The sequence below is a fragment of the Hippocampus guttulatus genome, chromosome 4, assembly GCF_054856545.1.
Source record: "Hippocampus guttulatus isolate MCC_2025c chromosome 4, RoL_Hgut_1.0, whole genome shotgun sequence".
NCBI lineage: Eukaryota > Metazoa > Chordata > Actinopteri > Syngnathiformes > Syngnathidae > Hippocampus > Hippocampus guttulatus.
In genome coordinates this window covers 15,523,438-15,537,962 of record NC_141264.1, presented here as the reverse complement: position 1 = coordinate 15,537,962, position 14,525 = coordinate 15,523,438, and the positions used below count along the sequence as shown (strand labels likewise).

At 42.2% G+C, this 14,525-nt stretch overlaps 1 protein-coding gene across 6 annotated transcripts in view; it reads left to right on the top strand.

The window, feature by feature from the left end:
* Nucleotides 1-14,525, top strand: part of shank3a (SH3 and multiple ankyrin repeat domains 3a) — a 194,398-nt gene that overhangs the window by 158,817 nt on the left and 21,056 nt on the right. For all 6 annotated transcript variants that reach the window (XM_086109498.1, XM_086109496.1, XM_086109497.1 and 3 more), the window contains 2 exons: nt 9,314-9,389; nt 13,028-13,110. In XM_086109498.1, the coding sequence (XP_085965624.1) occupies nt 9,314-9,389; nt 13,028-13,110 (159 nt within the window). The remainder of the gene's footprint in view (nt 1-9,313; nt 9,390-13,027; nt 13,111-14,525) is intronic.

The window sequence follows — 14,525 nt, the reverse complement described above, 5'->3', positions numbered from 1 at the left end:
CTGCCCCTCATCCTGCTGTCAGCTTGAGGTGTCAGAAGGTACTCACTCTCTCTACTTCAGTAAAATCGCAGATACTTTGGTTCAAAAAAGCGACTGTGGGAAAAAGCAGAAGTGATAGTAAAAATTAATTTTTACCGTCAATTATATGCAAAGCCTATTTTAATACATATATAATAATACTGTACCTGCGGCCATTTAAAGGCACATTCTTCTGTGTGAGGGAGAAAGCAATACGGACGTTTGCCGCGCTAGTTTGGCAAGCGCTTCTCATTCACCGGCGTGTACTTGAATGACTCACAGCTGCATGAATCAGCTCAGTCGTGCCCAGCCTGGGCTATTTTTAGCACCGCCATTAAGAAGTTTGAAAATGTGTCTGCACACCCTCGGAATGCTTAAACATCCGCGTGGCTGCGGCAGTGTTGAAAGAAAGAGGAGGAGAGAGAGAGACAGACAGACAGAAAGAGAGAAAGAGTGGGGATGATGCAAGACGCTCGTGAGGGAACACCTGTTGGAAACACACAACCGGCCCACGCGAAGTAACGTTTGATTTGGAAGCCCTATCTAACAACAATTGAGATTTTCGTTCATATCCACTTGCGGGATTATAATAAGTCTCATAAATTCATTAAATAATCAATTAAAAATGTTTCGCCTTACTGAGCATTTTTTGAGGGTGTGGCCCGGCCATTTACAGATGAGCCACACTGGTCATCCAGCACCCTCTACTGTGGGGCCAATGCCGAGTGTGATTTTTGTTACGTATAGCAATAATTTTGCACTTAGTGTGCAAATATCGGTGATCACTTAAACACATGCAATGTGTCCAATAGATGGAAATCATCTAAATCGGTTGCTTGTTGTAGATGTAGAGTGGCTATAAAAAGTACACGTTTGTTTAAATGCCTGTAGTCTTTTTGTTTTTGTGCTCTTTTTTTTTTTTTTTTTTTTTGCGATACAAGTAGCATCATGCTTTGGGGGTACTTTTCTTCAGAAGGAATTCGGGCCTTAATGAAAGGCATTATGAGTTCCAAATAGCAATGTAAGCAAAAATAAATAAATAAATAAATCTTCAGGTTTCTGCTAGAAAGCAAAGAATTGCAAGGAAAGAGAACATTTCAAATGTATATGGGGTTAATATGAATCACTCTAAAATTTAGAGAGTGATTTAGAGTTTAAATGGTGCTGACTCCCATTTAACATGAGTTTGAATGTTGTTGATCAACTCTGAAGGCAGCCATATCCCCACTTAAAAGACACGAGTTGTGTATTTTTACTTCCTCTCTTGAAATGATTTCATTGGCATTTCACTGAAATGATTTCCTTTAATCTTTAATATGTTTAATGAACAGTGATAAGGTATGTGGCTTTTTTGTCCTCACCTCTCCATTCATTTTTTTCCCCTCTTGTCATATTGTCAGACAGGTCCAATGTTCGCCCTTCGCACTTAAAATGTCATGTTAACACATCCGCGATAGTGGCCTTTTTTGTGTGTCGCTCTGCTCAGTATGCCTGTCACCTATCTTGTCTCTTCTCTGCTGCTTCTTGCAGGGACACCAAATATCTGTTAGTTGTCCACTCAAATGATGTCCTTTGTGCACATGTGCTGTTCGGCCTGTCGCACAGTGAGCGGTTTGGCCCAAAGAGACAGGACCATGGCAAAAACATAATATAGTCGGAAAAACTGCGGCCCACTGTGTTGTTATTGGGAGACAATATTTCGAGGCTCTACACACTGTATGTTTGTGCTGTACAGGCACATATTGACAAGCAAACAGAGTAAGAAGTCGATATATCTGTGGCTGTTCCCTTCATACGCTTTTGCAAGTTGACAACAGAGACTCTCCACACTTCCCTTTTTCTTCCACAGGTACATTTGAGATTATCATCTATCGTTAATTATAATTGTAAAACACAATATAAATATTATATAATTGTATATATAGGCGGCCCGGTAGTCCAGTGGTTAGCACGTCGGCTTCACAGTGCAGAGGTACCGGGTTCGATTCCAGCTCCGGCCTCCCTCTGTGGAGTTTGCATGTTCTCCCCGGGCCTGCGTGGGTTTTCTCCGGGTGCTCCGGTTTCCTCCCACATTCCAAAAACATGCGTGGCAGGCTGATTGAACACTCTAAATTGTCCCTAGGTGTGAGTGTGAGTGCGGATGGGTGTTCGTCTCTGTGTGCCCTGCGATTGGCTGGCAACCGATTCAGGGTGTCCCCCGCCTACTGCCCGGAGACAGCTGGGATAGGCTCCAGCACCCCCCGCGACCCTAGTGAGGATCAAGCGGTTCGGAAGATGAATGAATAATTGTATATATACTTTATTGGTACGCCTTGGCAATGATTTTGGTTGTGAAAGCTGACATGATATGAGATGGCTTATTATTTTGGCAAGGCGGCTGCGGCATTCACCCCTGCTGATTCAAATTTTGAATATAAATGACAGAAAAATGTCATTTTCTTGTGAGTTATCAGCCACATGCTATTACATGTTCATTCTCAATTGTACCACATTCAGGAGCGTTCATCTGCTGGCGATGGAATGGTGAAACATGCACACAAATCACCGATTGTTTGTGTAGTGTGTGGCGAGTGGAGTCAGCAGACACCTTAGCATAGTGTCCATTTTATGGACATTTTATGATTAGAAAGGGGAGCCAGGTGCAGACTGCAAAGCACAGTTTGGAAGTCGTGTCTGGTATTAAAGTTGAGGTGAGTCGGCAAAATCAGATTGTCAGCTCAAGGGAAACCCTGCTCATATGCGTGTGCGTGTGTGTGAACTCCAATGTCTTAATGAGTGTGTGTCGGGGGTTTTGTGCGCGTATTTTTGAGTGAGCGTCCGTGTGTGCCTGTGTGTTGGATGCAGAATGCTTTTCATCAGAAGTCAGTCAGGTGCAATGCGAAGCATCTCTCACTCTGCAGAGGAGCGAGGCACATCAAATGGTAATAGACGACAGCGGCGGCATGATGGCAGGAATGAATCACAGCCAAGCGGCTCCTCTAGAGGAGAAAACGTATTGCACTTGACAAGGCAGCCTGACTGGAGAACGGCAGGTCACGTGCACGTAAACGCACGCGTCTAATCGGTTATACTCCAGTGTACGAGTGCTAGGGCACGATTCACTGTAGATTTCCTTCATTGCTGTCCTTCATACTCATTTCGCACTTCATACTTGCAGTGCCTGAAGGTTGACGTCAACTTGGCAGCCACAAGAGCAGACCTCTTCTAAGGCTGTCCTCTGAGGGACTCAAAGGAACAAAATGTATGAAAATCATAATATAAGTGTGAGTTTTAATGTTTTTTACTATTCTGCGGTCAGGTCTTACAGACACGTATGACAAAAGCATTAGATCACCGCTAACCCCACCTTTAAGTTCGCTGCTGTCATCTAGCGCTTGTAAGTTAAACAATTGCTCGCAAATCAGAGGCAAGAAAATGTTTTCAAATTTCAAAAACTACTCACAATTTCATGGTGAAGAATTTTTCATGCTCTCAAATTTCAAAAACGGGTCAAATGTGACTTGAACCTTACGTAAGGGTGAAGATGAACATTATTCTTGCATTAAGAAGCATTTATAATTGACTAGCTCACTGGGTGTATGTCAGCAAACATCGTTGCGTTTGGCCAGCTTTGACACAACTCACCTCTTGTTGTTGGGAGTGCGTTTGCACTGAATTATTCAAGGCTTCCTCCACTTTGACAAGAGGCGAGGTATTTTCGGTCCATGACGACACTCGGGTGGTAACTAGGAGCTCTCCAAAGGCTCTTCAAGCAAACCCACCGAAATCTGAGTGAGCTAGAGAGAGAATGAGAGAGAGAAAGGGAGAGCGAGAGTGGAGATGCGAAGCAGTTTGCTGGAGGCTGAAAGAGTCTGACACACTTTCGGCTGTTCGCGAAGAGAAAATGCGGATGAGGCGGGCGTGGAAGGCCGGCGTCTTGGAGGGTTCGTCTCGGGGGACCGACCCTTGCATCTAAACTGTGGACGGGACACAAAATGGACTGCTGTCCCGTCATGGTGTCCGAGCTGCCTGTGGTGTGTAGCAGGATCGACGGGGTGGTGACGGTGGTGAAGGCGGAGCAAGCCGGCATGTTATGGCATGACTTTTACTGGGGTAAGTCCACTGGTGGGAAGTCACCAAGGATAAATATTGTGTGACTGCGCTGTAATTATATTTTCCAGGTACAGTATCTGTTCTTGAGTATTTATTTTATTTTTACGACTTATTATTTTGGTTGCACAGTAGCGACTGGTTCGCATGCCCACCTCACAGTGCAGAGGTGCAGGGTTTGATTCCGGCTCCGGCCCTCCCTGTGTGGAGTTTTCATGTTCTCCCCGTGCCTGCGTGGTTTTTCTCCAGGTACTCCGGTTTCCTCCCACATTTCAAAAACATGCCTGGCAGGTTAACAGAACACTCTAAATTGACCACAAGTGAGAGTGTGAGCACGGATGGTTTGTCGTCTGTGTGTGCCCTGCGATTGGCGAGCAACCAGTTCAGAGTGTCCCCCGCCTGGTGCCCGAAGACAGCTGGGATAGGCTCCAGCACGCCTGTGACCCTTGTGAGTCTAAGCCGAGCAGATAATGGATGAATGGATTGACCTGTATCTGTATTTCTACTCCTTCCAATGTCCCAATAGGCTGAATATTTTTGTCAGCCTTTCTGGATGACGACATGACGCAAAAAAGACACGAATAGATAGAATCTTGGTTGAGTGAAATCTTAGGGTCTTATAAGGCAGAACAAAAGGGACACGAGCAACATCATAGTCAGTTTTTTTTCCCATTACTGGTGAGTACAGAAGTTGAATCAGAAATTCCAAAATGGGTATGCAAGTAACCCGCTTTAAATCTTGTCAAATTGTGACATAACAGTGGGGCTATTTTACATATTTACCACACAACCGTAACTTTCGGTGCCCGCCCCTGAGCGGTCTTGTCATTTTCTCTGTACATCATCTACTGGATTTATCCTCCCGGTCCACAGGTTTTGCTTGAGTAATCCTTCAGGGACAACGGTTACTACAGTGGACATCTTATCATGTTATCAGGTTACAGATTATCATTTTTGGTGCATGAAAGGGTTCATTTAGATATATTTTTGAAGGATATTGAAAAAAAAAAAACAACAACAACGTAGCCTTTTGGGGTTTAAATGGCAGCGCAACCCCAAACAGGCCCAGTGCTTGTCGTAGAAGTTTTTGTTTTAGTCATCCCTGAATACCCTGTCACCTACTCTTTACAAACATGATGAAAATATTTTTCAATGGCAATTCTTTTATGTGCGGTCCACACGGAGTTTGTCTGAGTCACAGACTATGATAGTGACATCTCCCTTTTCCGAGAAAACACCAACCTGAACCAACAAGCAATTTTGTCATTTAGCTGTCAGGACTGTTTGACAGGAAAGCCTCTCTTTTCTCTCAACTCGATATCCCTGACTGCTTGACAACAGCTCCCCTCCTCCCGTCACTCTTTACACTGAAAACTGTGACTCAAACTGACATTCACTTTTCAGGATTTGTGCTGACTTTTCTCCACTTGCTGTCCCTTCCCTCACCCTCTCCGATTGTCAGCATGCTAAATTTATCCAGAATGAGACAGGGTGTTTAGAATGTTCTTGTCAACGATTAGAGCAGCAGGGTTAAACTCACAAATAATTTTTACGAGGCTATGTTTTTAGGTATTTGAGTGCCGGAACGATTTTTTAAAATTTTAATGTGAGAGACCAAGAACATAACAGGAAAAAAAAAATCAACATGTGCGTTCTTCCTGCTCTCGTCGATATCTTCACTTGACAATCGCGAGTCTCCTCCCCAAACCAGATCTCTGTTGTAGTACCAAGACCGAACTATGAGAGGCAGCACTGTGCCATAGACTGCCAGAAAATATGAAGAAGACATAGAAGAAGCTCGGCTAGCTGTTTGCTTATTTGGAAAGTATGGGCTGTGTCCAAATTCACAGTCTGGGTCCTCCAAAGGTTGTATTTTCGGCCGCATTTTTGGTCACATGATGTCACTTTCGGCGCGACTCAACCGCACAAAGTGTCCAAATTCACATTCAGCTTGTTCTAATTCGCCGCGATTTATGTGGTCCACGCAGGCTACATGAGGAGGAGCCTTTGAAGGCGTCGAAGGACACAGCCTGCAAATTGTCTTTCTAGAATTAGGAAACCTTGTGCGGTAGCACCGCAAGTATTGTCATGCACTCCAAAAAATACGGCTGAAAATGCAGCTTTTGAAGGATGAAGCCCATGACTTCGGACAAAGACTATGTCAGTTTGCAGTTAGAAGTCCGTGCTTCGGCCCCGCGAGATGTTGTCTACACACATAAGGAAATGTTGAACAGGTTTTTGTTGTTGTTGGTCCTGATTCTTCTGTGGAGATTAAGGAACAAAATAATGCTCTCCCTACCACAGAATAATTACGCAGGATAATCTTTTCGAAACTCAATGATTGATTTTTGGTAGGTTTTCTGAGCAGATTAAGGACGGAAAATGCCTCTTAACACCCCCACACCGCGGTACAATCACAATAATCTGTCAGAGCCATCTGATAATCGGGTCTTTCCTGACTTGGGTCAGAGTGGAGACAAAATTCTCAAATTGGGCCTGATTATCAGTGTGTTTGTCCTTCGCTTGAGGCCCCAATTCACCTAGTTTCGCAGGTTAACATTCCCAGCATGAGCAGAGAAAATCAGATGAGTCAGGGTGGAGGAATGATTTACAAAGTCAATGAGGCTTACTCGATAAGTGTGTGTGTGTGTGTGTGTGTGTGTGCGCGTGTGTGTGTGTTTACGCGTGTTTGTCGGCAGCTCTTATCTATCAACAGCAAGACAGTGTAGGTTAATTCCCCGGATTCAGAGACTGGCTGTGTGCATGCATGCCACGTGTGCCCTTCAGACAAGGACAGCATAGATGGTGGCACGTCCAGCAGAGGATCCGTCATAAGTGTGGCCCTCCGCTAGAACGCGCGTGTTCAACGACCCCTGAGTGTCTTGCAGTGACTCTTGTCTCAAACAGGCTACATGGGTGTGTTGTCATTTTGTTTGCAGAAAGATCTCCAACAATAGCAGACATAACAGGGCAATGTTTAGACTGTGTGTGTGATATTTTAATGGCCTGTTCTTCAATAACCTTTGCCTCCCTTCTGTCCTGGCTGTTTATTTTTTAACTTATGCATTCTTACATCCTTCCTTCTGTGGCTTAAAACTACTTTTCTGTTTGACGTTATCTTCAATCTTAGACATGATACTATTCTTCCGGACCACCTTTGTTGTCTTCCTTTATTTCCAGCTTTCTTCATTCGTGCTTTCCTGCATTCCTTCCTTCATTTCTTCCAACCTTCCTTCAGACAACATTTTGTATTTCTCTATTCTTTGCTTAAAACGATGTGTATGCCTTCCTTCCTTGCTTTCTGATATCTCTCCTGCCTTCTTCTTTTGCGATATGGTGGCATTCTTTTCATCTTTTCTTCCCTCCTTCCCTCAGACCCGCTTTTTATTTATGCGTCCTTTGATCCTTCTTTCCATGATTTGAACCTCATTTTTTAGCATTGCTTGCTTCCTTACCTCCTTCCTCCTTTTTTCTTATTTTCTTCTTTCCCTCCTTCCTTCAATTTGACCCTCTTTTGCAACCCTTTTCTGTTTGCTTACAATTACTTTCCTGCCTTCCTTTCTTTGATGCCAGTCCGGTACTGCATTAGCATCTACTTTGTTATTTATTTGCTCTTATTCACAGGGCCTGTACAAATAGACATTGATTTTAAAAGTGCATACATACTTTTGTCCCACCCTGCACGCTGTATACCATCATGTCAGCAGGAGATCTTTATTTTCTAAAATCCATCCATCCTCACAAATCAAATAGATGCTAAAGAGGTGGATAAGTGGATCGCGTATTCTCTGAGGGAGCGAAACAGGAAATAGAAGTGACAGCCGACACAAGAGAAAATATTCCTAATGTTACGCTACGATCACCAGGAGGTGATGGATGACGTGTCAGACATGAGTGAAAAATTGAGAATTTGATAGTGTAGTCAGCTCATATTTTGTCACACATACATACGCACACACACATACACACAACATGGTAAATTTGTCAAGTATGTTCACTGCCTCTATGTCTTCCTTTCTGTTATACGTTAAACTCTACTGGTTCATTGTGATAGGTCAATGGTTCTCAAACTTTTTACACTAAGAATCACCTGAAAAAAAGTCTTCATGACCAATACCAACCTTAAAATCCCACTACAGTGTAGTAGAACAAAGGGCAGATGAAATAACAAATACAGTGAGAACGAGATTTGAACTTTAATATATGCATTTTATATTGTTGTAAGCCACTGTAACATTATGTACAGTTTATTAGCATTGGTCTTAAATATAGAAAAAAATATGTACTTAATTCATCATCTGGATCAGGGGTGTCAAATTCATTTTTGTTGCGGACCACTTTGGAGTCACTAGTTTTTAAATCAGTCAATCACCTATAATAGTTTTGAGTGAGTGTTAACGGTGTAACAAAATTATTGCAAAATCTCAACGTTATTTATTACACATGACAATTTGACATTTAGGTATAGATTTTAACAAGGATCATGGAAGTTGACACACATGATTTGCTTTTTTTGGGCCACATAAAATGACATGGCAGTCCAGATCTGGCCCCCGGGCCTTGGGTTTGACACCAATGATCTAAATAAAATATATTGTGCATAAGTTAAATTCAAATTTGACTTCAACATTTGCAAAGAAACCGTGTAGAAAAATAAATGCTACGGCAATGTACTTAAAAGTTAAATGAAACAAACCATACTGAACAAATGTACTGTACTTTTATTTTGGTGACACTTGACTGTATCAAAATATTTTTTTGACTGGGCAGGCCATGTAACAAGTCACATTTTAAAATATCATACAAGTATAAAAATAAGTTTTCAAACACTTTTCCTTGGTGGGAATAATTGAGTATCAAAATGTGAGCAACATAGAATCTTTGTTAACCATACAGTTGATGGTTTTAGGATGAGGGTTAACATTTCAACGTGTCATGCAAAGTGTGAAAAGATGGACACACTCCAAATATGTACTGGTGGTGCTGGAGTCTTGTCACATGATTTTCGTTGGGGCTCCTCCTTCACTTGGACTGAGCATCACATGCAAGCCGAAGAAAAAGCTAATCACACACTCGAGGTTCACCCTTTGATGCTTGCTGAGCTGCAATCCGGGGGAATGTTGCGATTTAACAAGCTTTTACCACTGTGTCCGTTCATGGAGATGAAAATCCTCATGTCATTGTGTGGGTGTTGTTTTCTTGGCAGAAACTCGAGAGGACCGCACCAAAAGACTGTTTAGACATTACACTGTGGGCTCCTATGACAACTTCACCTCATACAGGTAGGTCCCTGCTAACTTGTGCTGGTCATGCCCAAAACTCCCACAAGAGAGAAGTCAGTCTCCCTGGAGTGTGTCGCTGGACAACAAATTCTCTTGTGGAATTGACTGCCACCTGAAGGCAACAAGCTGCCACTGCACAGATGAAATATTTGGGGCCTTTTTTTCTTTTTAAAGCATACCACCACAGTGGATCTCAACTAAAACAATCAGCATCCTTTTGAAGTGTAGCGTTGATTTGCTTTAATTTATTAACCACCATGTTATGTTGCAGCTTAACTTTAAAGTAAAAATAAATAAATAAATAAAAATATCCAGATTTTTTTTAAGGATTTTTAAAAAAGGATCAAATTAGCAATTAATTTATTGTAATTTTGATAATCTACAGTAAATTGATAAAATACATAACCCTAGAAAAAATAGGATATTAGTGCAAACTTATCGGTGATTTTTATTTTGGAATTGATAGGTTTGTTTGAGTATAAATGAACACTTTTGGTTGATTCGGTTTTCTGCTGACAACACTACTCCCAAAATCCAAATATACATGTTGTCACTTTTACAGAACATGGAGAAAGCTCAAAATATTTAAAAAAGATCCAGTGATTTTTCCCCCCCCCCTCTTGTTCCCAGAGCTGCATACTGTATGTGCAGTATCGGAAGTTTAGTTTTTGTTTGTGCAAAACTTCCCCGTACATCGGCTTTTCATAGTCATTGGGGTGTGAACCTCGGTGGGCCCTGGACTGGTCGCCAGGTCATATTTAGACATGAGCAATAACACATTTCCATGCATAGACTGGTCACCAGAACTGAATCAGACCACCTGTCATAAAAACATGAAGAGACCATTGATGAAATGCTTTAATGCCTTTCCTTCTCAGGGAGCTCTTGGTGTGTTAACCATATTAAGCATCATATCTCTTTGTTTGTTTTTTAATGAAAAACAGTTTCATTACTTAAATTTAGAAAAAAAATGGAAAAAAAATGTTCGCAACTAGTAAAAAAACAATAATAACCAGTTATGTCATTGTATTTTTTTTTTTTTTTTTTTTTTTTTACAGTGTGTGTCTTTAATAGAGCCCTGGGTGAATTGAAGCCTATACAAGCTGACTTTACATGAGAGGCTAGATAAACCCTGGACTGGTCTCCAGTCAGGGCACATTTCAATTTGGAATGTCCAATTCACCAAACATATGTTTTTGGAATGTGCGTGGAAGCCTAATGAGGAAAGGCACCAGAGAAAAGGGATATAGTATCAAGAGGTTTCACCAGAATATGGCACAAAGCATACCACTGAGAAATGACAGCCATTTTGCGTGACGCGCCCAAAATTAAAGCTGAAAGTTGTATTCAGGTCTATTGAAGTGGTGTACCAAGGCAGAATCATTCAAATTCTTTCATGGCTTGTCAGCATAACTCTATGAATTTGTCCCAGTTGTCATCTCTAAAGCTGACAATAATACAAAAATACATTTTCGTATTCATTCTCTTTTAGTTTGGAGGCAAATACAGTAGGTGGCAATTTCAATTGCAGAGTGGCAGTTTTAATGTGACTTTCCCACACGACGGCCTTTTCGAGTTTCTAAATGTCATTTGTGTCGCCAGAGTTCCAGGTTTTATGGAGTTTCCCATCAGCATGCACCGTACACTTGACAGTCGACAACCATGCACATTCAATATGTCAATGTGCCCATCACCTAGAGGCGGAAAGCCTGATAATGCGTGATCCGAACTACATGTTCAGGACCAAAGGAAACACATCCTAAAGGGCTTATATACACTGTATATATACAAATATACAGTATGCTCAGCCCTTTATATGCCCAAACACGCTAGTTTCAACTTCCCTCTTCACTTCCAGATCAAAATGAAGTTTTTAAGTTTTTTTCGCTGAGCTACCGGACACCACGCTATTAAAATAAAGGGCCCTAGTTTTTCTCTTAATATCAGATTTTTATGTTCCTTTCTGAATAAATGCACTTGAATTAAAGGTTGGATATTCCTCCTTATTTTAATTTTGGTCATATATTTTTTAACTAAAAATGTAATGTATGGCGGGCGGTGTACGAGTAAATCATTTTTCGGAAAATATAAAAAACTAATGATAGCTAACAAACCTGATTAAAGTTAGCTGAATTTAAAAAAGCAAAATATCATGGAAAATGTCAAAGTATGATAACTCTGATGAACAGCAGCATTTTAAGCCAACATTTGACAAAAACGAGCTGACTCCAAAGGTGTGCAACCGCATTAGTTCAGTTGTTTATTTTCACTTCCATCGGCATTTAAACAGGAGTGTGTTGACTTTTCCTTTCCATTGTTGATGGGAAATCGACTGTCTTTCTTTACTCTGCATTATTAAATCATTAAGCGAGTGAAACCCAAAAGTCAGTCCAAGATGTCACTGGCCAGTGGAGGGCGGCCAGAACCAGCATTATGCGCTCCCTCTAACGTGTTCCAGTTAAGAGGCATACAGCATCAATCGGAGCCAACTGGAGATGTTTGATGGAGGACGAGTTGACTCCTAACCCACCGGAGACATACGTAGGAGGTCTCCACACTTCAAATTTCAAACAAAAGAAGCCTTTTGGATTCAATGTGAAACATCTTCGGCAACCAAGAATCCATAGTCGCCTCAATTCAACCATTGCGGATTGTCTATTTTGCTGGCCAGACAACATTTGATCAGTTCCCATCAAGACCAACCTTTTATAAATTCCTGCCTCATTCCCATCAAATAAATTAACTACAATCAAATCCCTGCAATTTTGAACATGAAATACAGAATGCCTGTGGCCTCCCTCTTGCAGAAAGGTTTGTTTCCGATCAGCCGTTTGCACCAGCACCAGCTCTGTGTTGTCTTGGTAAGTCTTGAAAGCCAAGTGATGTGATGCTAAGGGAACGGGAAAGCGAGCGCAATGGTGAATGGCTCATTTTACAAGCTTCTACTAAAACGTTTGCTTTGATGTTTGGAGTGGCCGCAACCTTACCTAGCCAGGTGTGTTGAGTTTGCATTGCAGGGGTATCTGACGCTGAGTGTTTGATGGATTTTATGTTCTGATGACTTTTTACTTCTTCTTCCTCCATTAAAAAAATACATGTATATTAGAAATTGTACTTATCCCCTCGAAAATAAGGTCTGGGACGTCTTAATAGCATCTGGCTCAACTGTTTTCTGGGTTTGATCATGTGACATTCGCAACGTGAGCCTGTGGCCATTTTGACATCATTTTCATTCATCACAAGGGGGTCTTCGCTGCATAAAATGTCAACCTTCTCGGATGGCTGAAAACAGGTGGATTCATCAGAATGTCGTGTTTAGACTAGAGGCGGTACACTGAGCATATTATTGCAAATAATATTTTGGACTTTTGAATTTGTTATGCTTTAAGTGCGCATTCCTCCATCAAATGTCAACAAGTGGAATTTCCTCTGTCATTAGGATCACTTCTGAGGCTCTCGTGTCTGTCACTTCAATGGCGGACGATTGATTCACCCTTAAAATACTACTGAGCCGCACTTCAGTCAGAACTGCTATTTGCCAGTGTGTGTGTGTGCGTGTGTTTGTGTGTGTGTGCGCGCGCGTGCGTGCGTGTGTGGTTCCTAAGTCAAACTTTCTTTTTCATCTGTTCTCTTCCAAGTGATTACATCATAGAGGAGAAGAATGCGGTCTTACAGAAGAAAGAAAATGAGGGCTTTGGTTTTGTCCTGCGTGGAGCAAAAGGTGAGCATTATTATTCCTGTTGTAGATTTTAGAGTTATTTGCTGGACAGGGAACGGGGCTATGCCAGTGCCCCAGTGTTTAACACATCCGCCTCACAGTTCGGAGGCTGGGGCTTCAAATGCAGGCTGCGCCTTCCTGTGTGGTCCATATTTTGGTTGGGTGGTTTGGGAGAAAAGAAAGAAGCATGGAATGAACATGCAAAATCCACACAGAAGGGTCTTGAACCCAGAACTTTCAACTGTTAGACAGATGTAATCTCCACAAGGGCGCTGTACTGTGAACGCATCATATGAGTCAGTAGCAGCTTTGGTCAACACGTTTCTGCCAACTCGCTGTCCCATCTGCTGCTCACACATGGCGCTCGCATTTGGTCGACACCTATCCTCTCACTCTCTCTCATCTTTTCTTTCCTCCTCCCTCTCTCACTTGCTCCTTCTCTTCATCTTCCTTGGCAACCTCTACGTACATGATCCTCTCCACCTATTCCATCAGTGTTTTTTACTCTTTTCACACATGTGCCCTGTTCCCCTAACTGCCCCAACCCCATCCCCATCTTGCTTGGGGGGGCTTCAGAGGAGGGTTATTATGGCAACCACCGCTGAGGTACCTTGGTGGGAGTCTACTTTTACTTCTCTATCATTCACTACCAGTAGAGCTGTCTTTTATTGTCCAATGAAACACACACATACACACACACACACAGTAGCGATGCAGTCCACTTAGTGTGGGCTCAGAAAAAAGTCACGTCAATGACTGTTGGATATGCGCCACAGGATTTAATCGTGTATGTTTGTGTGTGTTTTCAAACATGACATAGCATGCAGTTTTATTCATTCATTCATTCATTTTCCGAACCGCTTTTATCCTCACTAGGGTCGCGGGGGGTGCTGGAGCCTATCCCAGCTGTCTTCGGGCAGTAGGCGGGGGACACCCTGAACTGGTTGCCAGCCAATCGCAGGGCACACAGAGACGAACAACCATCCGCGCTCACACTCACACCTAGGGACAATTTTGAGTGTTCAAACAGCCTGCCATGCATGTCTTTGGAATGCAGTTTTACTCCTCACCAAATAATCCAGAACACAAGAAAGAAACAGGGCAGCATGGTAGTCTAGTGAGTTTGAATCTCGGTGCCGGCCCTCTTGTGCGTAGTTTACATGTTCTCCCCGTGTGTAGATGGAAACTGCAGCTTCCTCTCACAATCCAAAACTAAACATGTTAGGTTCGTTGAAGACTTGAAACTGTGACCCGACAATACAGAAAGAGTCTCAAGTTGTGCAGGTACAGTAGATTTCGAGATGCAAGGCAATAATGGTTCAGTTGATCAAAGTTCCTCCTCTTTCGTCGATTAAAAGTTTCATTTTCAGAAAAGGAACTTTGAGAAATGTTCAAAAGTTGGATTTTGTAAAAGGTAC